The sequence below is a fragment of the Gobius niger genome (genome assembly GCF_951799975.1).
Source record: "Gobius niger genome assembly, chromosome: 19".
Lineage (NCBI taxonomy): Eukaryota > Metazoa > Chordata > Actinopteri > Gobiiformes > Gobiidae > Gobius > Gobius niger.
Genome location: NC_136870.1, coordinates 9967397 through 9992221, shown reverse-complemented (window position 1 = coordinate 9992221; position 24825 = coordinate 9967397). Strand labels below are relative to the sequence as shown.

Genomic DNA, 24825 nt, shown 5'->3' with positions numbered 1-24825 from the left:
TCTTAACCCCTACCTAAAGTGCATTTTCTTCAGTTCGTCTTTACCCAAATCCGAAAGTTTACAGCCTATAGGCCAGTGTAAAGCCTCATTTGAAAGCGTAAGACCTACAAAACTCATCTAAACAAATCTTTTTCCTCGCCTCATTGTCATCACTTTTTAAAAATCTTTTTTTAATCCTTTTTTGGTTGATTTTTCGTCACACATTTTTGTCACCTTTCTGCTACTCTTGTGTTTTTTTTTAGTTACTTTTTTGTCACATTTTGGTTGCTCTTTTGTCACTTTTCTGTTGCCCTTTTGTGACTTTTTAGTTACATTTTCGTCACTTTTTCATACATTTTTTTCTCACGTTTTGTTGCTCTTTTGTTGCATTTTCATCCTCCGTTTCGTTTCCTTTTTCGTTGCTATTACCAGACTTTTTCATGAAATGAGAAAATGTGCTCTGTTAAGGGAATAAAGCCCATAATCCAACATTGTATCTGTTCTGAGGGTTTCTTTGCTCCTTGTATATTCACTGCGGCCTCAGAACTGCCAACTAACCATGCTGTTTGATCGTGTTTTTACTAAGACATTCCCACTGCTGCCTTCATGGGGAGCTCCAGGCAAGGGCCTCACCCGCCCTGGCCTCATGTGTTGTAGAGCCACAGTCTAATCTTTATCTAGTCATCATATCAACTGATTAAGCCTATAATATCAATGTTTTTAAACCCGATTTTTAGCCCCATATACATGATGTGTCCACTTTATTATTATCATGTTTGAGTAGGCAGTTTACAGTCATGTTTTATGCTATGAATTCACGATTAAAAAAACATCCATTCGCTAGAGCAACTACTGTGTGACGCACTTTATGGATCATTGCACTGGCACAACCTGAAAATTGAATTTGGATGTTATAAAAGTAGTCACAAATACAACCCATTTTGATTTCAGTCTGCAATGCACCCCTGAGCTTAGTAGTTAAAAGGTAATTGAGCCTTAACCAGCGTCCACCCTTATTTTCTTATGATTTATTTTCTCTTCTGTCCATTAGTCAACAGTCTTTCATCTCTCCGTGATTTCATTACCTGCTGCATTTCCTCTCATAATGTCCTATCAGGCCGCGATCTCTCCGCTCTGTCACTCTCCATCAGCTGCACTGCTCCCAGCATGAAGCCATTCTCTCCATTATCAAACCATTTCAACATGATTTAATTGTTCTCATTCAAGCGTTTTCCATGCAAGCGCGCACCTTTTTTCATCCGGCCGCCCACTCTAGTCTCTTCCTCCCATCACACCACATCTATCAGAAGGACTAATGTCTGGTGTAAATGTCGCGGTGTGACCATGTGAAAGGTCAGCCTGTTTGTTTGCGGCGGCAGATCTCATCACTGACTAACAGCAGTGCTAATGGCTGCTAATGGTTCTTCCACACATGGGTTAAAGCCAATTTCCTCACAACCTCTGCTATTTTATTTTCTCCAGTGGTCCATGTTTTGCCTAGAACACATTATGTGTCCACTGGTTTGAAAGTAGCACCGTTTTCATGACTTCCTTAATTTCATGAAATGTTTGCTTGAACACGGCAGATGATTCAAAGTCACGCATTGCTTTTTTATACATCGTGCTGCTGTTCATCACATTAACTAAATGAGAGTATTTTAAAAGACGTTTAGGTCTCCGTTGTGTGTGATGGATACAGACGGCAATGTGTCATACAAGGGGGCGTGGCCAAGCTGAGGTGGAAGTAAACCTCTCATTGGAATCACAAATGTTGACTCTTTTTTTTTTTTTTTTTTTTGCCGTTTTCTGCTGGACTATTAACAAATTATCACCCAACAATAAAGTCGCGCCAAAATCGGGTCCATATGGTAGTTTTTTCGCATCAAATTGTTCAGTAGAAGTGAAAAACGGTACTCATTAGCTAACGCCCCCCTTTCTTTGTTTTCCCTCTCTGGCTGCTTCAAACATGACCTTATATAGGCAGTTCCAAACATGCCGTCTGTGTCTGTAATATTACACCAAATCATCTGAGGGCCAGAGGATGTATGCTGCACAGCTGTATTTTAGCCCCTGAGCCAGTTGTTGCCCAACCCCACTTTATGTAGATGTTTTTAAGACAAAACACACCCAGATTTTCATTGAACAAAATTTTGAAGTGAAAGCCTATTTATTTATTTGAGAAGGAGAAGTGTGAACAATCAGCATGTACCACACTATTTATAGTTAAGGCTAATTTGCAATGTCCGTCCCAAGAATAAGGTGGTTGATGTGATGCACGTTTATATCTCTAGATTAGAATTTCAAACGCAGGCACAACGTAAGAAAAAGTGGAATATTATTGCAATATTTTACTCAACTATTATAGCACAGTACGTTCCATTAATTGGAGACAAAAGGAAACGTTGCCATGCGTTTTTGTTTTAAGCTTTGGATCCTTCCTGATTTAATTTGTAAGTCCTCTTGATGTTGCCAGATGACGATACTTTCTCATTTTCTTTCAGGTGTTGGACCCGGAGAAGCAGGCTGATCTGCTGGACTCCCTCCGCATCTGTCTGCTGCAGTTCTCCACGCTGCTGGTGGAGCACGCGCCGCACCACATCCACGACAACAACAAGTCGCGCAACAGCAAACTGCGGCGCCTGATGACCTTCGCCTGGCCCTGCCTGCTGCCCAAAGCCTGCGTGGACCCCGCCTGCAAATACAGCGGCCACCTACTGCTGGCCCACATCATCGCCAAGTTCGCCATTCATAAGAAGATCGTTCTACAGGTATGATCAAGTGATTTCAAAAGCAATCGTGAATCTCAATGAAATCACCTGCTGCCTACTTATTTTGGCCTCTCGGTTTACCTTATGAATATGTTCTCTCGATCAGGTCTTCCACAGCTTGTTGAAGGCTCACACCATGGAGGCGAGGGCCATTGTTCGTCAGGCGATGGCCATCCTGACTCCGGCTGTGCCCGCTCGCATGGAGGACGGCCACCAGATGCTGACCCACTGGACGCGCAAGATCATCGTAGAGGAGGGTCACACCGTCCCGCAGCTGGTGCACATCCTCCACCTCATCGTGCAGCACTTCAGGGTAAGACTCTCGGTGCCTTTCATCCAAAGAGTTAGTTTTTCGAACCCCATCACAGACTATAGGTAGTAAGGAAGACTGGTAAGATTTCACTATTGGATTTGCGCCGGCCGGTTTCATGTCTGTTCGCAAAGTACTTGTTAGATTGGGATTCCATTATTCAGAAAGGGCCCCAGTGATGATGTGTGAATGTGGAATGCAGACTCAATCTAGTTTTCGCTTGAAGATTTCTGTACTATTGCAAGTGAATTGATGTGTACTTGTGTAACCCCGAGCATTCAAGGCTAGCACACTGTGTTCCCAGTACGAGGACTCAACTTCTTTCTCCTTTTCTTATAATATTGCTCTGAAAATCATATGGTAAAAAGATGGAGGTTTGCCCCTTTGCTCCCTGTATTTAAGACGTTTATTAAAAAGTGTGACGGGCAAAAAAAAAAGAAGCTATTAATTACTTGCTAAACAAACTTTCCTTTGTACTTAACGCAGCGTCCTAAATAGTAAGGAATAATGATTTCTAAATAGCGGCATCATTCAAAGCGGTGTTATTTTTATGGCTGTCTGATGAGGTGTGTAATATATCTATTAGCCACAGCTCATTTCATATTGACAGTTGCGACTCCGGTTTGGTCCATTGTGGCTCCATATTTTACAATTACCATTACCGGGCAGTGGAGCTTGAGACCACATTGTGCGTCGTAATCTCGCTTTGACCGTACAGTCTTGGACACTTCCCTCGCGCAAACCGACGAAGAGCAACAGTTTTTACGCCCAAGTCGGTGCCGCAGAAATGGCATAGCCTGAAGTTGTGAAACATTTTGTGCTCGTCGGTAAAGTCTCTTAGCACAAGACTGACAGTATCCTCAGCTCCTCTCTCTGTCCCTTGCTCTGTGGTCGTCTCTCTCTCTCTGACAGGCTCCTCTCGCTGGGCCAGATGACTAATCTAATGTAATCACATCAGCATAATTACACCGGGGAGGAGGTAATGACAGACAGATGAGAGACTTGAGCGTGCGCGCGACGTGCGTCCGATAGAGATCACCGAGTGTTTGTCCGTGCGCGCACCCTCGTGTGACGGACAGGCCCAAACTGCTCCGTCATTAAGGGCCTATGAAGTCCTGCCCTATCCGCTGTAATTACCCTCAAAGTGAGAGGGTTTTAATATTCTTTGACACTGGCAGCAGCCTTCAGATAGACGTCTCATCTCGCGCTCTTTTGGAGTCCCAGTTCAGAAAGTGACGGAGCCAAGTGCCTCTCGAGTGCGAACGCTCCGGGACAAGTGCGCGCCCGTCATGTCCTTGAGATGGAGGAGCGGCGCGACTTTGGAGTTTGATCATTTAGCGGCGGCGACGTAAACGTACAAGTCGGATAAGTGAACCTACATAATGCTGAAGGGTTTGCGGAGTAGATCAGTTGTAAAACATTCCGGCAGTGCTTCAGGATAGATCGATCATAAGCGGTGTTGGAATGGATGGAAGACGCCAATGAATGCCTTTGTTGTTTGAGCAGCACAATGAATCGCTATTGAAATTGCAATTAGCAAACTGGAGGCGGACAGTTTTGTATTCATTTTGGCTGCCATTTCAAAAGGCTCTTCTATAGCGCTGCACTCCTGGTCATCACTGGGCAGTTTCTTTTATATATCCAATTTGTGCCTTCTGCGATTGAAGTTATTTGATGTCTAGATAAAAAAAAAAAACAGCAAAGCGCGCCCACAGCAGCCTCCGAGCTACGGGGGCTTTGCATGTGGCTGGACTTGTGTAGGTGCCGCTCTGTTGCCTGTGGGCCTAATCTCTCATGTGAACCACTGCACCTTTCTTCAACCGGGCCATTGGCATTGAACGCCATCTGCCACTCCTGCTCTGGGAAATCAAAATGCAGCCCCGTCCCGCCGAATAAACTGTGAGAGGAATATCAACCAGGCATTGAGACATTAGGGCATTTTTTTTTTTTTTTTTTCATTTTATTCTGTCTGTAGTTAGAGAGCCATTTTGCTTCAATGCGCTCATCCCAATGGACTAAAGAGTGGCTGTAATGACCCGTTTTGAAATCCAAATTCTTTACCAGAGTGAACGATTTAGGGTTGAATTTAGTCTTTTTTTTTTAAGTATGCTTGTGTAATCCTCCATATGCACTCTCCAGAGCTCAATTGTCTCCACTTACAAATCAATTCTTGCTAATGGAAGGTCTTTAGCCTCTTTTAGACTACATCACTAAATGTTTATCTTCTTATCCTTTGAGGTGTACTATCCAGTGCGCCATCACCTGGTCCAGCACATGATCAGTGCCATGCAGCGGCTCGGGTTTACTCCCAGTGTGACCATCGAGCAGAGGAAGCTGGCGGTTGACCTGGCTGAAGTGGTCATCAAGTGGGAGCTGCAGAGAATCAAAGACCAGCAGGTAAAATACAGATTAGACAATTTTACAGATGTCCCATTCTGAATTTAGACAGCTTTCAGCTTCCTGCTCTACTCAATAGTGTGATTAAAAAGGATAGATCAAAAATATATCACTGAAAAGGTAATGTGTTTAATAATTTCGATAATAATAATTCATTTATGTGGTCGCGAAGTCCCTAAAACTAAATCCGACTTTACTTTTGCCATAGATTTGATCAGGGTAGCCAGTGTTCACGTACAACGCTCTAAACCTCTCTCCTGTGCCCGTCAGCCTGAGACAGAAGCCGATGCAGGTGCCGGTGGCGAGGGGACCAGCGGAGTAGCGGTGAAGAGAGGCCTGTCGGTGGAAGCCGCAGCAGCCGGACAGGACGTCAAAAGGTTCCGCACCGCCGCAGGAGCCGCCTCCACGGTGAGCCCCATCAGCCGCCACTCACGAACCAGAACGGGCTCCGTTATGATGTTTCACAAAGAGCCACTCTCACACACGTTGTCGTCTGCTGGTTAGGGAAGCGGCGCTGTTCTCGTGTGCCTGACGTTAGCTCGTTCCTGTTGGTGTGAAATGTTGTAATTGTTGTCATGTTTTGCATGTGTGTAGGTGTTTGGCCGCGCCCAGTCCATGCCCGGCACAGAGACCATGCTCACCAAGCCCGTGGAGAAGCAACACACGGACACTGTGGTCAACTTCCTCATCAGGATCGCGTGCCAGGTATCCCAACTGTCATTAACACCAGGCTAATCCGCACCTCTACGCACAGCGGGCCCGCGCACTGCTCTGCCATGCATAGCGCCTGCCAGGTAGGTCTCTTCCCCCAGCTCCTCGGTGAAGGCAGGACACACCTGGTGGCTGTACTGAACATACCACCGCACACTACTACACACGTCCCTTCTGTTCCAGTGACAGCGGTAACCTTGGTCATAAGCCTTGAATAGACCGGGGAGATTCACTCACCTTGACTTTTCTGCCTATTTTTGGCTGGGCTTCATTCTCACAGATCACCCAGCCGTCCCTTCCCAAGGAGCTATGGAGATCACACACTGGAAAAAGTGGGATGAAAAGTATCTAGGAAACTTGCACAAAACCATGTCGCCATATGCCTTATTTCCTCTGTATTGGAAAGTATGAATTCTTAAATCACTGTGTTTGACATAAATAAGCCATCCTCTATGCACCTCTCCTTGGCTCTAGTGATGTCCGCTCTTCTCTGTCCATAAAAAGGAGTCGACTCCCGTCAGCATAATGTTAATAAGCTCTCGGTCCTGTCTAGGTGAATGACAACACCAATATAGCTGGGTCACCCGGGGAGCTGCTGTCCCGCCGCTGCGTCAGCCTGATGAAGACTGCCCTCAGGCCCGACATGTGGCCCCGCGCCGACCTCAAGCTGCAGTGGTTTGACAAGCTGCTCATGACAGTGGTAAGAATGGCATATTCTCTCGCTAATGCGCTTCTCAATTCACGCACTGTCGGTTCTATTCGGAAGCTACACGTTTTTCTTAAATATCGTTTATAGATTAGTGTTTGTTTTAATGCTCATAATGTGGTTTGTTCCCGCTGAAGGATGGTCAACTGATGTATGTTGCCGTTTTTGACATTACATTATAGTAGAAGTATTCAATTATACTTCAATGTGCAGGAATTATCTGTGCAACAAAATAGACTTAAATAAATATACTTTTACTGATAAAATGGAATTGGAATTGTGGGGCCTGATGGCGATATAAACAGGGTCACGACAACTTCCTGTCCAACAATGAAATAAAATTAACATTGCTCTTTAGCTTCAAGGTCAACGCCTCTTCTTTTGCTTACTCTACTTTTAAATCCATGTTTAGATTTTTTTGTTACACAGCAGGCATCTAATATTACTACTTTTGTTTGAAAAAGTTTCCGGCCTCGCTTAAGCTCCGACATGGTGTTTGCTCTTTCGCCACTGAGTCCTTTTGTCTGTTATCGGAAATACATGAAGAGCGGCGCCAACTGCCATAATGACAAAATAATGACAGCGCCGCGATAAGGCCAGCCTATCCGCCTTGGCCCCTGCCTCCCTGCTCTGCCCCCCCACCCCACGCCTCCTCTCGCATTCTGAACTCCTCATCCTCGGCTTCTCAGTCACCCCCATTCTGCCTCCCGTCACCACTTCCGCTTCTTCCCTCCTTATCACACACTCTCTTTCTATTCTTTCTATCCCTCATCCCGCGTCTCCGTCTCATCTCTCCGGTCTGATTCCGACGCCTCTGTTGCGGTGGGGTTATCACGGAGCGTCCTTCCCTTGTTCTCTTTCGGGGATCGCTGCATCGGCTGGGCCCTTTTTTCTCAATGCGCGCTTGCAACCCTAATCAACCCGCGTACTCCTCCAGGGACTGCCAGACTGGCCGACTTTTCGTACGAGTTCTACTTGTTGAACCCACTGCAGATCTTCACCACAAGGATCTTATTCAGGTTCATCAACATTGGATTTCCTTTTATCATCGAGAGTGGCAGTGATTAGGAGGCAGGGGAGACTGTGTCAAAGGGCCACAAAACATGAAGTACACACCGACAACACACATGCATGGGGAAGACAGGCGGCCATTTTGTTAAAACCGTGCTGAATCGATAAGTCCTCGTGTCTGCCTTAGCCTTTATCACAGAGTCACCTTGTTCATTACGGCTGATTACTGAGACAAGTCCGGACGAGATTACCCTCCCGGCCTTGCTATCGTCATAAAGCCTGATAATAATCTGGAAAAAAAAAAGTCTTTTAAACCCATCCTACTTGACATTTCACAGAGAAAAAGAAATGTATTTATATATTAATTCTGGGTGTTTTTACTGGTGATAAGACGCTTGAATAGCTCGATTCCTCTGCTGGGAGAGGGACATCACCAGCTCATCTCCATGGAGTTGTCGCCGCTTTGCTTTGATCACATGACGTTTTAAGCGTAGTAGTTTAGTTGCTCTTGTAATGAAGCATCATAATCGTATAATAGTAAAGGTTTCACCCATAGGTTTCACCAGGGGTCATTAATAGTTCACTGACTGTGTGATCCTCGTGACTAGGCCAAGCCAAAGTTTGTAAAGTCTTCTAAAGTCTTCCGGCTGTTTGCTCAAAGATGTCCTTGTCGCTCATGTTTCGTAGGAGCAGCCGGCTCAAGCCAACATTTCCAACATCTGCACCGGGCTGGAGATCCTCTGCTTCCTCCTGACCGTGCTGCAGTCGCCCGCCATCTTGGCCCACTTCAAGCCTCTCCAAAGGGGCATCGCCGCGTGCATGACCTGCACCAACACCAAAGTCTTGAGGGCGGTCCATTCCCTCCTCTCCCGCCTCATGAGCATCTTCCCCACTGAACCCAGTAAGTTGTTTGTAAAGGTTTAGTTTAGTTTTTTTTTTTTTTTTTTACATTATATAGGTGCATGTTTATAGTCACTTTTGTTTGCCCAGGCACCTCTGTGGCGTCAAAATATGAAGAACTGGAGTGCCTGTATGCTGCTGTGGGCAAAGTCATCTACGAGGGACTCACCAACTATGAAAAAGCAACAACCAACACAAACCCCGCACAACTTTTTGGTAAGAACGTTTTTGTCACATTGTGCAATTAGAATAGATGGTTAAAATCAGACCAAAGGGGTCCAGCGCTTGGCCTAACATCTGGACACTAAAAATGGCCACAACCCAACGACTTGTGAAAGGGGATCTTTGGGAGCGTTTAACTTTGCTTTATGCACCTAAAATGTTACGGTTATGTACCAAATGGGCCCCCATTAACAGATATATGTGTCTTTTGAGAAGCGTTGTAAAGATGAAAGAGTCCACAGAGTTCCCAGTTGCGGTCAGTAAAAAGGCTTTAGGTGCCCCAGCGTTTGAGGTCTCGCTGGTGTGTTTGCAACTGTCTGACCAAAGCTTGACATGTGTTTTCCCCGGGGACCCACCACAGGGAGGGGAAAAACTCACCCTTATCCTTCACATGAGAATGGGAGCACTTTTGTTACCCTTAAAAAGCTGCTATTTAACATATGTCCCAAAAATGGTAATGTTTGTCCTCACCCTCTCTGTTCCTCTGTCTGAGCAGGGACTCTGATGATCCTGAAGTCGGCCTGCAGCTACAATGCCAGCTACATCGACAGACTCATCTCCGTGTTCATGCGCTCGCTGCAGAAGATGGTGCGGGAACACCTGAGCCCCCAGCAGGCCAACCCGAGCGTCACCGAGACCAGCACAGGTACATGGAAAAAACACCCAGACATCTCTAGGTAACGTCTTGGTAATGTCCTCTAAGAAAAGCTTCAAAATTTAAAAGAAAGATTTGATTTGGGAAAGTCAAATTCAGTGGTACAATGCTGCAACTTATTGACGTTTACTTGTTGACTTACTTTGCTTTTGTGCTGCTGTCTAACAGGGCAGTCTGTTTGATTTATTGTAATCCTCACAACACGCACTCGCAATACGATCCTCCGCCTTCCTGATTACATTTGAGATATCTCCGCGGCGCCAAGTTTCTGCAAAAAAACGGCATCACCAATACTATACTCGAGGCGTTCATTCATGCTCGCAATCGCTGTCGGCCTGAAGAGAGATGCGCTCCTCTGATAGCTGCGTTCACTCACTGCGAGAGGGGGGCCCACTTCTCGTTCACGACTCGATGCTTTGTTTCCCTTGTAAAGAAAACCGCACAGATCTAAATCGGACATCGACATCATTTCTTTAGCAGTACTGTACATAATCTCAAAGCCTTTTGCATATCTGTGCCATAAAGCTTTTCTCCTGCTCCTTCAGTGACGAGCGAGCTGGTCATGCTGAGTCTGGATTTGGTGAAGACGCGTCTCTCTGTGATGAGTATGGAGATGAGGAAGAACTTCATTCAGGTCATTCTAACGTCTCTCATCGAGAAGTCGCCTGACCCCAAAATCCTGCGGGCCGTGGTGAAAATCGTCGAGGAGTGGGTGAAAAACAACTCGCCAATGGCCGCCAATCAGGTGAGGCTACTAATTTGACTTAAATCGCGTTATGACGCTGATCAAAAACGTCGGATTAGTAGTTGCTGAATTACCCGTGTCACCTTTCAGATGCCCAACCTGCGGGAGAAGTCCATCTTGCTGGTGAAGATGATGACCTACATAGAGAAGCGCTTCCCCGATGAGCTGGAGTTAAACGCTCAGTTCCTGGACCTGGTTAATTACGTCTACAGGTAATTGCTGCTATTTATCACTGGGCCAAATGACCGTAGCTCGCATCAGTCTGGACAAGAGGGATGAAGGTCGGTGAGGTTTAGACGGGTACAGATAGGGTAGACCAAACTGCAAATTGTTTATTATTACAGTTTGTATTGTTTTTAGAGTTATTTTTACAGTATTCTGAGGTCACGTGAACGCAGCCTCGGATTTAACGCATTATTTATTCAAAGGAAGTTATGTTTAGACGGGCATTGTTTATCAGAGGTCATTGGACAGCAGGCGGAAACGTGCCAGGCAGCGTCAGCGGGCTACAGTTGGAGTCAAGGCTCAGCTTACACCTGACAGGACCCCCAGTGGGCGGAGGGCAGAGGGCACGCACGCCTCCTCTGCCCGCTATTCATCACCGCTGTCTTCCCCTCTCTTTCTCTCTCCCCGTTTCTCGCACCGCACACACTTTCAATCAGCCGAATGTACGCCGGATCCCTCCCGCCCCATCTGCTGCTCAGAACGCACTAAAGACGTGATGGACGGCCGTAATGATAATGAAATGATAAAGCAGCTGTGCCCGAACAATGTGTCGTTAAGGGAATAGGGCTAATATTCATTGGAATCACCGTGCCTTTGTTGTCCTTTCTCCCCCCCCCCACCTCTCCGCCGTCCCTCTGTTGTGAATCACACCCGCGAGGCTCATTCCGTCCGGAGAAGAGACGGTTTTGCATATAATACACGGCTTTAATGTTTTACTCTGACAGCAGTCCCCACCTCTCACTTAACTATGTGCTCTGTTCTGCCACATCACACCACATGACATGGCTGTTTTTTACACTCCACTGTCGCATGCTGCTCTTGGTTTGACACATTTTCATTTGTGTAAAAAGCAACAACATTGCTTTGTTTGCTGTTTTAGGGATGAAAGCCTCTCAGGAAGTGACATCACGTCCAAACTGGAGCCGGCCTTCCTGTCTGGGCTGCGCTGCCCTCAGCCTCTGATCAGGGCCAAGTTCTTTGAGGTGTTTGATTCCTCCATGAAGAGACGCGTCTACGAGAGGCTGCTGTACATCTGCTGCTCTCAGAACTGGGAGGCCATGGGCAGCCACTTCTGGATCAAACAGTGCATCGAGGTGAAAACAGAGTCTACCCTTCAGCGTTACTTTAATATGCGCCAGTATAAAGTCGAGCAAACCATGCAAGGCCAGACCTGTCCACAGTGGCTTTAGAAAGTTTATTAAGTTCTGCAACTTTAGGCCATCGGCATTGAACAGGGCTGTAGAAGTAGTCTGGGCAGCTGTTATATATTATAGTTCGAACATGAATAAAGTTATACAAATAAGAGTAAACTCCATATAAGTCGCTTAGTGTCATCAAAGTATAAGTATCGTTTTTGTTGCGTAAAAGTACCTGACTGGGTAAAAAAGGTCAGCAAACCCTGTTCCAGGCACAAGCATTAAGTTATACTCGAAAGGAGTTTAACGTAATGTAATGTTGGACCTTCAAACAGAAGGGAACATATTTTGGTGCTGAGGGACAAATTTTACCGCAAAGATGCTTTTTCTGTGTTTATCTCTTATTTATTAATATTACCTGCAATGCCCAAACTATCCCCCAGGGGATGCTGCGGTGCCCTAAGCACCCGAGGTTCCCGTGGCCTGTTCAAAGTTGTGAAAACCAAGCAAAGCCGAGCCTGTCTATTTTCTTTTGCGTCTGCGGTGGCCTGATGTCAGCCTGTCACTTGTCACTGATGCTTTGTTTTGCCTCTGTCTGGGTGACTCTGTTTGTTAGCTGCTGTTGGCGGTGTGCGAGCGAAACACCATCATAGGCACCAGCTGTCAGGGATCAATGCTGCCTTCTATCACTAATGTCATCAACCTGGCTGACAGCCATGACCGCGCCGCCTTCGCCATGGCAACGCACGTCAAGCAGGAGCCACGAGAGCGGGAGAGCAGCGAGACCAAGGAGGAGGTACAGACACAGAAACGTTGGCTTACTTAATCATGTATAAATTTACCTGTCACCAAATGGTCAAACAGGATTAAGAGCGATAAAGTGATAAAAACTAAGGCAGCAGATCATGTTTGTCTTGTGGTTAAAGCAAAAATGGGTCTGCCTTCCCTGAGTGCTTGCAGTAACCTCAATTCATAATTTTTTTTTCTCAGGATGTTGAGATAGACATCGAGTTGGCACCAGGCGACCAGACAGCCATTCCCAAAACTAAGGAACAGGCCGAGAGGGACGCAGGCAACCAGCTGCACATGCTCACCAACCGCCACGACAAGTTCCTGGACTCACTGCGAGAGGTCAAGGTAGGGATTTACAAATCACAACTTTACCTCTGAAGTTCTGCCAGTCTTCATTGGTTCTGTGCTGTTGTTTTTTCTCCAGACGGGGGCTCTGCTGAACGCTCTGGTTCAGCTGTGCCACATCTCCACGCCTTTAGCCGAGAGGTCCTGGGTGCAGCTCTTCCCTCGCCTCTGGAAGATCCTCTCTGACCGACAGCAGCATGTGAGTAATATACTATCACGTACTACGAACAATTGTGGGTCAGGAGGAATTACCCACGATAAAAACAAGATGCAAGTCACCACTTTTAGCTAATAGCATGCTAACAAGTCAGTGGTGCTCTTTAAAAAAAAAAAAAGAAAGAAAAACATTTGCTGTTGATGTATGAAAGGGAACATTAGTCATAGACCTGAAGATGCGATTGTGTTTTGATGAAGGAGAAGGAGAGTCATAAGGGGACAGAGGCAAATATACAGTATAAATCAGCAAGAGTCCAAAAATATAAAGTCATTATCAGACTTAAATGGCAATTATAGAAGGTCAAAAACACAAATTCTTTTCATCTGAGTTTGTTTTTCCTGTATCTTGTCAGTGATGTTGATGGCACAGTTACTCTGACCTCTGGATTTGCAATTTATGCCGGCGAATATGCAATTTACACCTAATTAGACATTCGTGTTTCTCAATATGGAAATCAGAAGCAAAAGCAGGAAAGCTGTGATTAGTTTAATGAACCAGATGCATAAAGAGTACTCTGAGACGTTTTCAAAGGTTTGGGTTTGAAGCGTTTGAAGCTGTGAAATATCTGAAGTTACTAATGAAAGGCATGATCCCAAAGTCATGACTGGTATAACATGACAGGCTCTGATGTCTGCTTGATTAAAATGACCGTCAAATGTCAGTTTATCAGGCTGTCAGCTCGACTGACAAAATAGATTAATGATTTCAGCTTCTTTTGCATGTTTGAGGACTTCTGAGCATGTGCCAGAATGGCTGAGGGATTCATCTTGAATTTAAAATCTGAGTGTGAGGCGTTGGTTTGTAACATGTTAACATTAACATTGGTAATAGATACAAAGATGCAAAGACGCAGAGACACACTTGCCTTTATCTACAATGCCCTGGCTGCAGTACGGACTGTGTCTCTCCTTCAGGCCCTGTCAGGGGAGATGAGTCCGTTCCTGTGCAGTGGTAGTCACCAGGCCCAGAGAGACTGTCAGCCCAGCGCCCTCAACTGTTTTGTGGAGGCTATGTCCCAGTGCGTGCCTCCCATCCCCATCCGGCCCTGTGTGCTCAAGTACCTGGGCAAGACCCACAACCTGTGGCTGCGCTCCACGCTGATGCTGGAGCAGCAGGCCTTTGAGAAAGGGCTGAGCCTGCACAGCAAGCCCAAACCGAGCACCGAGTTCTACGAGCAGGAGAGCATCACACCTCCCCAACAGGTGAGCAGGCGTTTACAGACGAGCCTTTTCTACTGTCATTTTCATCTATTAATGGTTTTGTTTTCTCAAGGAGATCTTGGACTCGCTAGCAGAGCTTTACTCCCTGCTTCAGGAGGAAGACATGTGGGCCGGTCTGTGGCAAAAGAGGTGCAAGTTTCCGGAGACTGCTACTGCCATTGCCTATGAGCAACATGGCTTCTTTGAACAGGTGAGCAGTAGTTTAGGGTCTCATTTAAGTTGAAACAACCTGCTGTTACATTATACCAGAGAGAAATACCCAGATTACTCATTGAATATGTTTCATGGTACTGTCACGGGCCTAATTCATTATTCAAAATGATTTTTTTAGGCTCAGGAAAGTTATGAAAAAGCAATGGAGAAGGCTCGAAAGGAGCATGAGAGGAGTAACGTGTCCCCCGCCATCTTCCCTGAATACCAGCTCTGGGAGGACCACTGGATACGGTAAATTTGTATTCTAAAAAAGACCACATTATTGCTGAGACCTTGGTGACGCATCATTTAGTAAAATGAAACATACACCTCATCCCACATTGCGCCTTTAAACTTACCCAGGCATTTTATCTCCCACTTTTTCTGTGTTTAGCTGTTCTAAGGAATTGAACCAGTGGGAGCCATTGACGGAATATGGCCAATCTAAAGGACACTCCAACCCTTATCTAGTGCTGGAGTGCGCCTGGAGAGTTTCCAATTGGGCTGCCATGAAGGAGGCTCTAGTGCAGGTGAGTTGTGCTCTGTCATCAGATACGGAGGTACGGATGTCTGACCACCATTAACACTCTTGAGAAAGCTGTAAGTCTAACAGGAAGTAGCAGCAGACTCAGTGGAGCCTCCGGGTGAAGCAAAGACTGAAGTATACTTTAGAGTGTTCAGTACAATGCCATATATCGAGCCTTGTGTCACTGTAAAACATAGTAGCTTGATACTTCCTTTGTACATGTAGCCCCCAGTGCTTCTTCCCCAGGAGAGTCGGAGCGAGGGAATGCACTTCGGCGGTTTACTCTGTTAATTTATTGCCCTCATGTTTCTTAAAACAAAGTGCAGACGAGTGGCCGGCGTGTGATAGCAGCGGACGTATAACAAATACTCCTGCTTTGCTCTTTCAAGGAGACTTGGAACCAATCCATTGAGCCGTTCTGTCCTAAGGTGACACCTAATTAAATTGTCTGGACGGCCACGCTGCACAAGCGCCTTTATCCCAGCTTCAGTCCGCCCCGCCTTCATCCAGCCATTTCTCTTCTTTTGTCGGCTACTTCCACAACTTCAGATAGACTTGTTTTTGTTCGCGCCACCCCCGTGATTTAGCAATAAGAACTGCAAATAAATATAAACGAATATTTTAACATAAACTTTACAAAGACTTCTAATGTTACGGGGTAGTTGTTTTCAGAGCATTCAGTGTTAAAGGGACTGGACCTCTGCCAAGGCACTGATTCTGACTCGCAATTAGAAAGATGCAAGTTCAGATGTAAATTCTCTCTCCATGCTGACAATTCAGAAAGCTTCCTCTTCAACGTTCCAACACCTTACAGTTTGCCACAACTTCCATGTACTGCGAAGAAGAGCAAGGTGACTTGAAGTAAATACTTTCTTGGTCATTTTCCCAGTTCCCCAACATTCTGGCAATGGCACTCTCGGCCGTAGTCTCTCTCTCCTCTCTCCTAACTCCGGCCTCCACATCTCCCGTTTTAGCCGCTAATATTTACGACAGCTGTGCGTGTGAGTAATTACCAGGCATCTGCTGCAGGGCGATTTGTTATATGGAGAGAGAGAGGAGAGGAGCGCGGCTTTCGGTTTGCCTGAATACATGCAGCCCCGCCCCGCCCCGCACACACATACACACACATACACACACACATACATACGTGCACGCTCCCAGTCCAGAGGCGAGGTCCAAATGTCCCCCTCTTTCAATTAAAGCTGCCTCTTGATAAGGGCGGTCCTGTCTCGAGGATATTCATCAAGTGTCAGCCCTGATAAATGTGCTTTGACCGATCACTGTAATTTTCTCTGACATCGGCGCGCACAAATACACACCTGCGCTCGCTCATGCCGTTTTCATTTCTATTTCACTCTCTCCATTTCACTTATTGACTGTGGTTCAGAAAGTACTCATGCCCCTCTATTTATTTCTATCTTATGAGGCCTGTAAAAAAAAATCTTCAAACTTGTATAGAGGCCGTGCTTTTCTGTTTCATGGGCAATTAATGGAATTTACAACAGGCCTAAACTTTTACTGAAGTTCAAAAGCGGCACAACTATGATTTAGGGCAGTCGTTGTCAAATTTTTCACACCCCGTACTACTAAATATTTGACCTTGGATAAAGGACCTCATTAAATACTTGACCTTCCAAGTTGGCCAGGCCTACATTAAAAACAAAACCAGACTCAACTGGGTGTAAAAAGGGAAACTCCTCAGGTAAATACATTACTAAAGGATGAGTAAATTTTAATTGTTGCACAGGGTGTATACTCGATACTTTGAATGTTTTGTTCAGTAATATTCGAGTACAGGTAAAGGATGACGTGATTGTTTGACCTGGACCTCCTGTAACTAGTTATTAACTAGTCCTAATATTATTGTACTTTATTACCCATTCAACCGCGTGCTTCTGAGCAAACGCCAGCCCGCACAAAGCGACACGACGGCTCCCCTGGGCGATTGTTTGTGTGCCGTTAATGCACTCAGTTTTAATCAATCGCTGGGGCCGTTTCCACTTTGCGCCTGCGTGTCAGATTTGTCAGCCTGATTAGTCATTAGCACAAAAGTCCTATTGAAGCCATTCACAAAAGCGAGCGGGGAAAGTGAGCTGCTGCAGTGTGTTTATCTGAGTGCTAAATTATGCACAAAGTGTCATAGACCTTCTCCCTTCGGATGTTTTAATTTAATTAGAACAGAGCCGGCCAAGACCATAAAGAGTGTGCTGTTGTGCAGGGCGTGTGGTAATGTACAACAGTATAAACGTATAGAGGTATATATTTGCATACAGAATAGATTTAAAACTTGCACTACCTCATGTTTTATGGTTAGGTTGGGGTCCACCACAGCCTATACTGGCCTGTAGGCTGTATAAGCTTTTTTATTTGGTTAAAGCCGAATTGAAGAAAATGCGCTCTATTAAAGTTGGGGTTAAGAGGTTAATTTGAGCTTACATAGAAGATACTGAACTTGACACCCCACATCTAAACTCTCTCCATACCACCTCCTCAATGTTCAACCGCAAATGTCGCATAAACTCATCTTATTTTGAAATCCTGACATTTTTCCATCTTCCAACTTGTTTCAGGTGGAGCTGAGCTGTCCCAAAGAGATGGCCTGGAAGGTGAACATGCACCGCGGTTACCTGGCCATCTGTCACCCAGAGGAGCAGCAGCTCAATTTCATCGAGCGCCTGGTGGAAATGGCCTCCAGCCTGGCCATCCGCGAGTGGAGGAGGCTGCCCCACATCGTGTCCCATGTGCACACCCCACTGCTGCAGGTGAGGCACGGAGAAGAAGAAACGCTTTTGGATGAAAAGATGCAGGGTTTTTTGAGATTTGTAATTGAATGCGTTGAATCGGGATTGTAATTTGATCAGTATTTAGTTCACAGGGCACATTTTAAATATGCCCATTACCTTTTGAGAGAAGATTAAATATGAACTAAATAGAGCTTGAGATTGTGCCGTCAAAACCACTTTTTAGATTGGGAGATGAGGTACGTTTTATAATAGATCAGTGGAGGGTTAAAAATGTAAAATACTGGAGATTAAAGCATTTGAACTATCAAAGAGACACCGTTAGCTATCTGAGTCCTTTCGTTCAAATGTGTAAATCTGTTAGCCAGCGACTTCCTGGACCTGTTTGAATTGAGCAACCTATCCCCATTGAAATGAATGGTGAAGCCAGTCCTTATATTAAAGTACCGAGAGGTTTGACATGTCCGTTTCTTGGCATTTTAAATAATTTCTGTGGTTTCTCTGTCATCAGCATATTATAAGGTGATGTTTAGTGGCCATTGGATGTGTATCCAACCCCACAAAAAGCAAAAGTTACCTGAATATGATTTAGCATTGAGCTTGGAGCCCACTTTTCTACGCTAATTCTTATGTTAAGTGTACAATATACATTAACCTCAAAGGGAGAGATGCATTGTACCAGGTTATAGCACTTGTGCTAATTTCCACCTGCAGTCCCTAAGCTTATGTTGTTTTTAGCTTATGCATGTTTGTTTTGGCTCTTTAACATTGCATAAATAATTGTTGCCCTTTAAATGATCAGCAATATAGTGACTTAATAGGCTGTTGTTTTGTTGTCTTGGTATAGATATGAACTTTTCATACATTGTCCCAACCATTTTCAAAGTTTAAATTAAAGCTTATTCATTACTTTGAAGGATGATCCCTCTGAACAGCGCCGCTAATCTTACCGTGATAGCACTTTATTGTGAGATGCATGTCAAAAACATCATCAACAGCCTAGGGGCACCGCTTTGTTGAGCCACACTCATAGCTGCCTTTATCTGCCCCCCCAAATCCTTTTGGTAAGATTGAGATGGATGATATACAGTATAAAAAAGCAAAATATCTAATATTTTTTAAGCCTCTTGGTTTCCACAACGCGAGATTACACGGGCGCAGTACAATGATTAAAAAGCGCAGAGAAAGGGAAGGCAGGTGATGGGGTATTAAAAAGGAGGGGAGCTAACACAATGGGGAGAGCGAGAGAAGAAGAGAATACAGAGTTGGTTTAGAATGGCTGTAATTACTTCTCCGCCATCAGATACCATTTGATTAAATACCTGGCACAGAATTACATTTACATGATGAATGGGCCTCTCTGAATGAAGGTTAGAAATGGGCCATCAGCTGATATGAGCCGATTGCAACAAAAAAAAATGCATCGTCTAATTTATTTTGTTTCGGGTAGAGGAGTCTTCGATGTACATTTGCAGCATTTATCTGTTCTAAACAGTCATTTAAATTGAGTTTCCTTATTCGGGGGAGGGATTCGCTCCGCTTACATACGGTGCCGTCCAATTATGCACCCTAGCCGAGGGAAAACAAGCCATTTATTGCTCTGCCCAGCCAAGCGGCCTGTTGTAAATCTCTATTCCAGAGTCTCTAACTCGCAGTCACAACTCCATAAGCCACAGTGAATGAAAAGTTCAGCTCAAATACTGAAAGAATCAAGTTATCACCAGGTCCCAGCTCTCCCATCTCCAGATGACGGTCTATGGATTATCGGCCTCAGTATTGATCACGGGGGCGGGCGTTAATATTGACTGATGGTACAGTCATAATGGAGTGATCGATTGCATGTTCGCAGAGAGGCTTAGGGCAATCGATAAGTCGTCTTTCCTCACAATGGGACTGGGCCCTGGTTTATCAATTTCAAATCCTCACCCCGTCTCCACACCATTAATAATGACAGTTCTTGGGTAGTTTGGGGATTGCTTCTATAAATAACCCCCAAAGATTAATAGACTTTTGTTGCATGTATTTTGCCCGAGAATTAGTCTCTTTATTTTCGTTTGTGTGTATGTATTGTGCAAAAGTAGTACAAATCCAAAGGTGGACAGGAGAGTTGTGGCAGTGTCACTTGAGCGTTAAGGACTAGTGCAGTAGGGTGTTAAAAGGTTTATTTTTTAAGGCCCGTGTCCGAGAAGTCCTGGTATTGCTGTTCTTTGAGCTAAATTTCCTTGGGCACTTTGATCCATCTAATCTGTGGAGATTTTCTGCACTTGACGGTGTTGAGTTTAAACCTTCAAAGTCACTGACCTACAGAGCTTTTATCCTCAACCACTCTTTATCTTTACTGACTCTCTTTCTAGCTGTTCCATATCCGCATGGTGCAAACAAACACGCTTTACCAGCAGACTTATTACACATCGGACTTCACTGTTATACGAATATGTAGAAAATTCCACAAGTAAGTGAAAGTTGGAATTTTTTTCTCTCTCTCTCCTTAGATAAATACAAAACAGACTTGGCTTGTGGCAGGCTTTTGTTGTTACTCCAACAAAACTTGAGCAAGATTAAGTGCAGCTGCCATGGCATGTCTGGCCCAAGTTTTTGAAACAGACGGCCAAGCGGAGCAAACAATTCCAAAAACACAGAATGCGAACTGTAAACACAAATGTTGCTTTTGGCCAGCGAGACGTGTTCGCTTTGGCTTTGGTTAATAAAGTCTTATGTGAGCGTGATTTCTATCCTTTGTTTGGAACTGTCATTCTTACAAAACAAGCCACTGTTTATGATTCTGGAAAACTACTTTTACTTACAAGCACTGAGACGGGATTTGTCATTTGTTTGTTCATTTGCAAACGAAATGTTATAGTTTTGCGTAAATAATTTCAGTCTTTGCGTTTCGCTGCCCTGCCCTCCGACCCAATGTGGCGGTGATCAAATAGATGATGAATATGACTTAACTTCTTTCCAGGCGGCGCAGCAAATTATTGAGCTCCAGGAGGCAGCGCAGATAAACTCCGGTCTTCAGCCAGCCAACCTGGGCCGTAACACCAGCCTCCACGACATGAAGACGGTGGTGAAGACCTGGAGGAACAGACTGCCCATAGTGTCTGACGACCTGTCCCACTGGAGCAGCATCTTCATGTGGCGCCAGCATCACTACCAAGGTAACCATAAACAGTATTAGTCATTGCTAGTTATTTCATCATTTTCTGTTAGTGCTCATGCCTCACCCTTTTTTTCTACACAAAACATTTTATTTGTGGATGACACTGAAGGTACACACCAAATTCACCCACCACGTCTCCACCGTTTTATCGACTCTCTCTCTCTCTCTCTCTCTCTCTCACGTAGCGGCGTTGACACGTGTCGCATCGTGGCAGTTGTGCGATGCCATGTCATAGCATTGTCGTAGCATCCTCAGCTTGGCGCCGCCAGTTCCAGGAAGATGTTTTTTTTTTTTTCTTTTTAAAGGCCAAAACACCCACCAGGTCTCTGTGCCTTTCCAAATGTCAGCTCACTAAAGCCCTCTCTCACTGCAGGACCCGCCACACGTTTCCACCCGCACATACAAACACAATTTATTTACCTTGTCCGATGCCCCGCTCACTCCTGCGGTGGCTTTGAAGCTATTCGGGGGGGAAAAACACCACAGCAGAATGAGATGTCTTAAGCATCTTGGGCTCTAATTCGTGCTGTGAAGCGCTGGCATAATGATAAGTTCAAGTGAGTTCAGAAAGTTATGTTGCAGTCTGATACTAACCATGTAATGTTGTTTTCTGTTGTGAAAGATTCAACGCTGACGACTCCACAATAAGCATGAAATGTTAAGGGATAATGTGTTAAAAGGGCAAAAAAAATAAACTTTTATGGTTCTAAATATCCAGACCCAAAAAACAGCAGACCAGTTGCTTTCAATTATAGTTGTTCTGTTTTGTTCACGTTGACAAAGGTTTAGGTCTTTGGCAAATGAAATGGTTCGGCCTCTACAGTGGTGTGCAAAAGTTTAGACTCCCGTGGTCATCAGAATAAACCCTCACCAAGAAAGTCTGACTCAGAGCTTTGCAAAAGAAAGAGATGAGCCGGATGCGTTTTTGTCCTGACATTTCATGGGTAGAAGGAAGAATGGATTCTATTAAATTCTAACAAATTGTGTAAGCAATTGTTAGTCCGCACAAAAAGCTACAAAGACATTCCTGAAGACGCCTCAAAAGCCACAATGGTTGACCTAAAAAAAATTCGCAGGGTGAAGGTTTTGCCATGACCTTCATAGTCTCCAGAACCAAACGTCTTTGAATATACCTCAACATAGAAGAAATCCCACATACGAAACCTTTAAAGACTCCTAGAAACCGCGTCCAAAAAGCATTTAGACGCTGTGAAAAAAAAAAAAAATGTCAAGGATGAAACCAAAGCATTAATTTAGTTTAAATTGTAATGTGACTTTACACCTTTTGGAAATCATTTAATCTTCTCCTTACTCCCCTTGTTGTACTCTTTAGATTTAATGACGGTTTTCTTTGATTCTTTGCAGCCATAGTGACGGCGTACGAGACCAACACGCAGCACGACCCCAATAACAACAATGCCATGTTGGGGGTGCACGCGTCGGCCTCTGCCATCATTCAGTACGGCAAAATAGCTCGTAAACAGGTACGGAGGCCTTTTTCCGATTCTCCAAAATATAAAAGGATGCAGGATGTGTTTTAACTATTTTTATTTATTGCTCCCACACCAGGGATTGGTAAATGTGGCGCTGGACATCCTGAGCCGTATCCACACCATCCCGACCGTGCCCATTGTGGACTGCTTCCAGAAGATCAGGCAGCAGGTCAAATGCTACTTGCAGCTGGCAGGGGTCATGGGCAAGAACGAGTGCATGCAGGTAAGACGGTGGAAATGAAATATAGGGCCTTTAACATGGCTATGCAGAGTACTTAAAGTGTCCAAAGTGGCTCCAGGAGAGCGCCCGTAAGACTTGGTGAAAAGTGTAACTCCCTCTTTAAGCCCATGAAGTGCTCTGATTAATAGAAGTGGTTCAACACAGCACAAGTCATTAAAAGTGCCAGCAGACACTCCTCTCTCTCTCACACTTCCTCACCTCTATCTCATCTCCTCTGGCTCTCTCGGCCCCCCTCCCGCCTCCTCTACCCTCCGCACATCGTTTGTCACAGCCGTACGTGGGGGACACCTAATCTGAGCCTCGCCATAATGGAAGTCGAGTTCCCTTAACGCCTCTTTCCTTATTTCCAAATGAACACCGCACTATTTGTTTGTTTTTCACCTGTGATTACTGCCCCGTCTCAAACTGAAACGTAAAAAAAAAGTTTATTCGCCCCTGATTAAGCTCACAATGACGTTTTTTCTTCTTCTTTTTTTTCCTTTAGGGTTTGGAGGTGATCGAGTCCACCAACTTGAAGTACTTCACCAAAGAGATGACGGCCGAGTTCTACGCTCTCAAGGGCATGTTCCTGGCTCAGATCAACAAGTGAGTCTTGGTTAAACGACGATTCAAGTGCACAGTTCCAACTCTTTTCGACGATTCTTTTTTGACAATCCCTGTCCCCGTTTGCTTCATTATCACTTTGTCTTTCACACGCGTGGGCGTATTATCCTGTCAGGGCTGTTCGTATCTTGCCACGAGCACCGCCGCCACTGAGATTTGGCGAGACATTTTGTGAGAAGCGAATGCTCGTCTGTGTCAACAGTTTGTGTCATCGTTAGGTTATCGACTGTCGGTGTTGCCCCCGGAGGAAACGGCTGCAGTGCGTTCAGAATGTTTTCAGGTCCCCTTCAATTACTTTGGTTGCAGTAGCAGTTTGGATAAATATCCAAAAAAATTCTGAGGAGTTTAGCAATTGCGATTATATCTGATTCAGATTGAGTTGACTTCGCACAGATCGAACACACCCAGTAGCTTTAACAGGTGAGAGAAGACTGAAGCTGAACTGATAAATTAATACAAGAGTCTTAAGTAGTTCATAACATTGTTTCCAAAGGACAATGTGCTGCCTTAATAATAGGATGTGTTTATGTGACATCATAACAAGAACCTACACTGTATGATTAAAAGTTAAGGTGGAGGACATGTTTTCTACATTAATAATGGACATTATCTCTGTAATTACTGGGCCCATCCCCATGAAACAAAAACTGTCACGAAGTTCAATGTTTTCTCTGTCCTTATGTATGAGCTAAAGTTCAATTGTGAATTCCAAAAGAGGTGGCAATATTCAGAAAAATGGGCGTGATGTTGGTCAGTAGAAAGGACTTTTAGCCAAAGGATCAACCTTTACGGACTTCATCTCAAACACATCATGATCAGATTAACCATCAGTAGATTTTCTGTGTGGTGATATCTGTCTAAACCAGGGGTGTCAAACTCATTTTGGGTCGCGTGCCAAAATTCAGCTCCCACGGCGGGTCGGGGGCTGCATATAATAGAGAAAATGTTTCCAATAAATGAATAATAATAAGCTGTGATTTGGTCAAAGCCCCAACTTGACTGTAGCATCATTAATAACATATTGTATTGCACTTTACAAGCCTGTGTCTCAAGTTCCTCAAAGTACTCCATAGTAGTCATTATTCACTCCACACTCGGTGGTGGTACGCTGTTATTGAAGCCACAGCCGCCCTGGGGCATACTGTCCATTTACCACGTGGCTATATAATGTGTTGTTCATATCGTGAGCTCTTATGTCAGTGCCCTCTGCTGGACACGTGTGGAATTTTTTTTTACATACTCTGGAATTTATGCTCTACAGGACAGGGGCCGGATTAAATCATCTCCGTATGTTTGACACCCCTAGTCTAAACTGTCTCTCTCCCATAGACTTACATTGTGCCCTGCTCTCCATCTGAAAATCACATTCTATAGAACCTGAACGCAAACACCAATACTGCGATTTGGATTCAATAACAATTACACTTTTTAATCTTTTTTTAAATTGATTTGCTGACCCATTCCTTTACTTGTGCTGTGAGTATTCATAAAGCTTGGGTCTGTGGTAAATTGATGCAGATTCAGAATGAT

The 24825-nt window shown here is 44.8% G+C and overlaps 1 protein-coding gene across 2 annotated transcripts in view; it reads left to right on the top strand.

The window, feature by feature from the left end:
• Nucleotides 1–24825, top strand: part of trrap (transformation/transcription domain-associated protein) — a 73704-nt gene that overhangs the window by 25436 nt on the left and 23443 nt on the right. For both annotated transcript variants that reach the window (XM_079577619.1, XM_079577620.1), the window contains 24 exons: nt 2481–2747; nt 2854–3060; nt 5296–5454; nt 5725–5862; nt 6049–6159; nt 6719–6865; nt 8570–8783; nt 8873–8998; nt 9501–9650; nt 10205–10404; nt 10495–10616; nt 11510–11723; nt 12382–12561; nt 12756–12902; nt 12982–13101; nt 14034–14321; nt 14392–14529; nt 14671–14783; nt 14926–15061; nt 17628–17819; nt 20761–20956; nt 22324–22442; nt 22528–22674; nt 23177–23277. In XM_079577619.1, the coding sequence (XP_079433745.1) occupies nt 2481–2747; nt 2854–3060; nt 5296–5454; nt 5725–5862; nt 6049–6159; nt 6719–6865; nt 8570–8783; nt 8873–8998; nt 9501–9650; nt 10205–10404; nt 10495–10616; nt 11510–11723; nt 12382–12561; nt 12756–12902; nt 12982–13101; nt 14034–14321; nt 14392–14529; nt 14671–14783; nt 14926–15061; nt 17628–17819; nt 20761–20956; nt 22324–22442; nt 22528–22674; nt 23177–23277 (3932 nt within the window). The remainder of the gene's footprint in view (nt 1–2480; nt 2748–2853; nt 3061–5295; nt 5455–5724; nt 5863–6048; nt 6160–6718; nt 6866–8569; nt 8784–8872; nt 8999–9500; nt 9651–10204; nt 10405–10494; nt 10617–11509; nt 11724–12381; nt 12562–12755; nt 12903–12981; nt 13102–14033; nt 14322–14391; nt 14530–14670; nt 14784–14925; nt 15062–17627; nt 17820–20760; nt 20957–22323; nt 22443–22527; nt 22675–23176; nt 23278–24825) is intronic.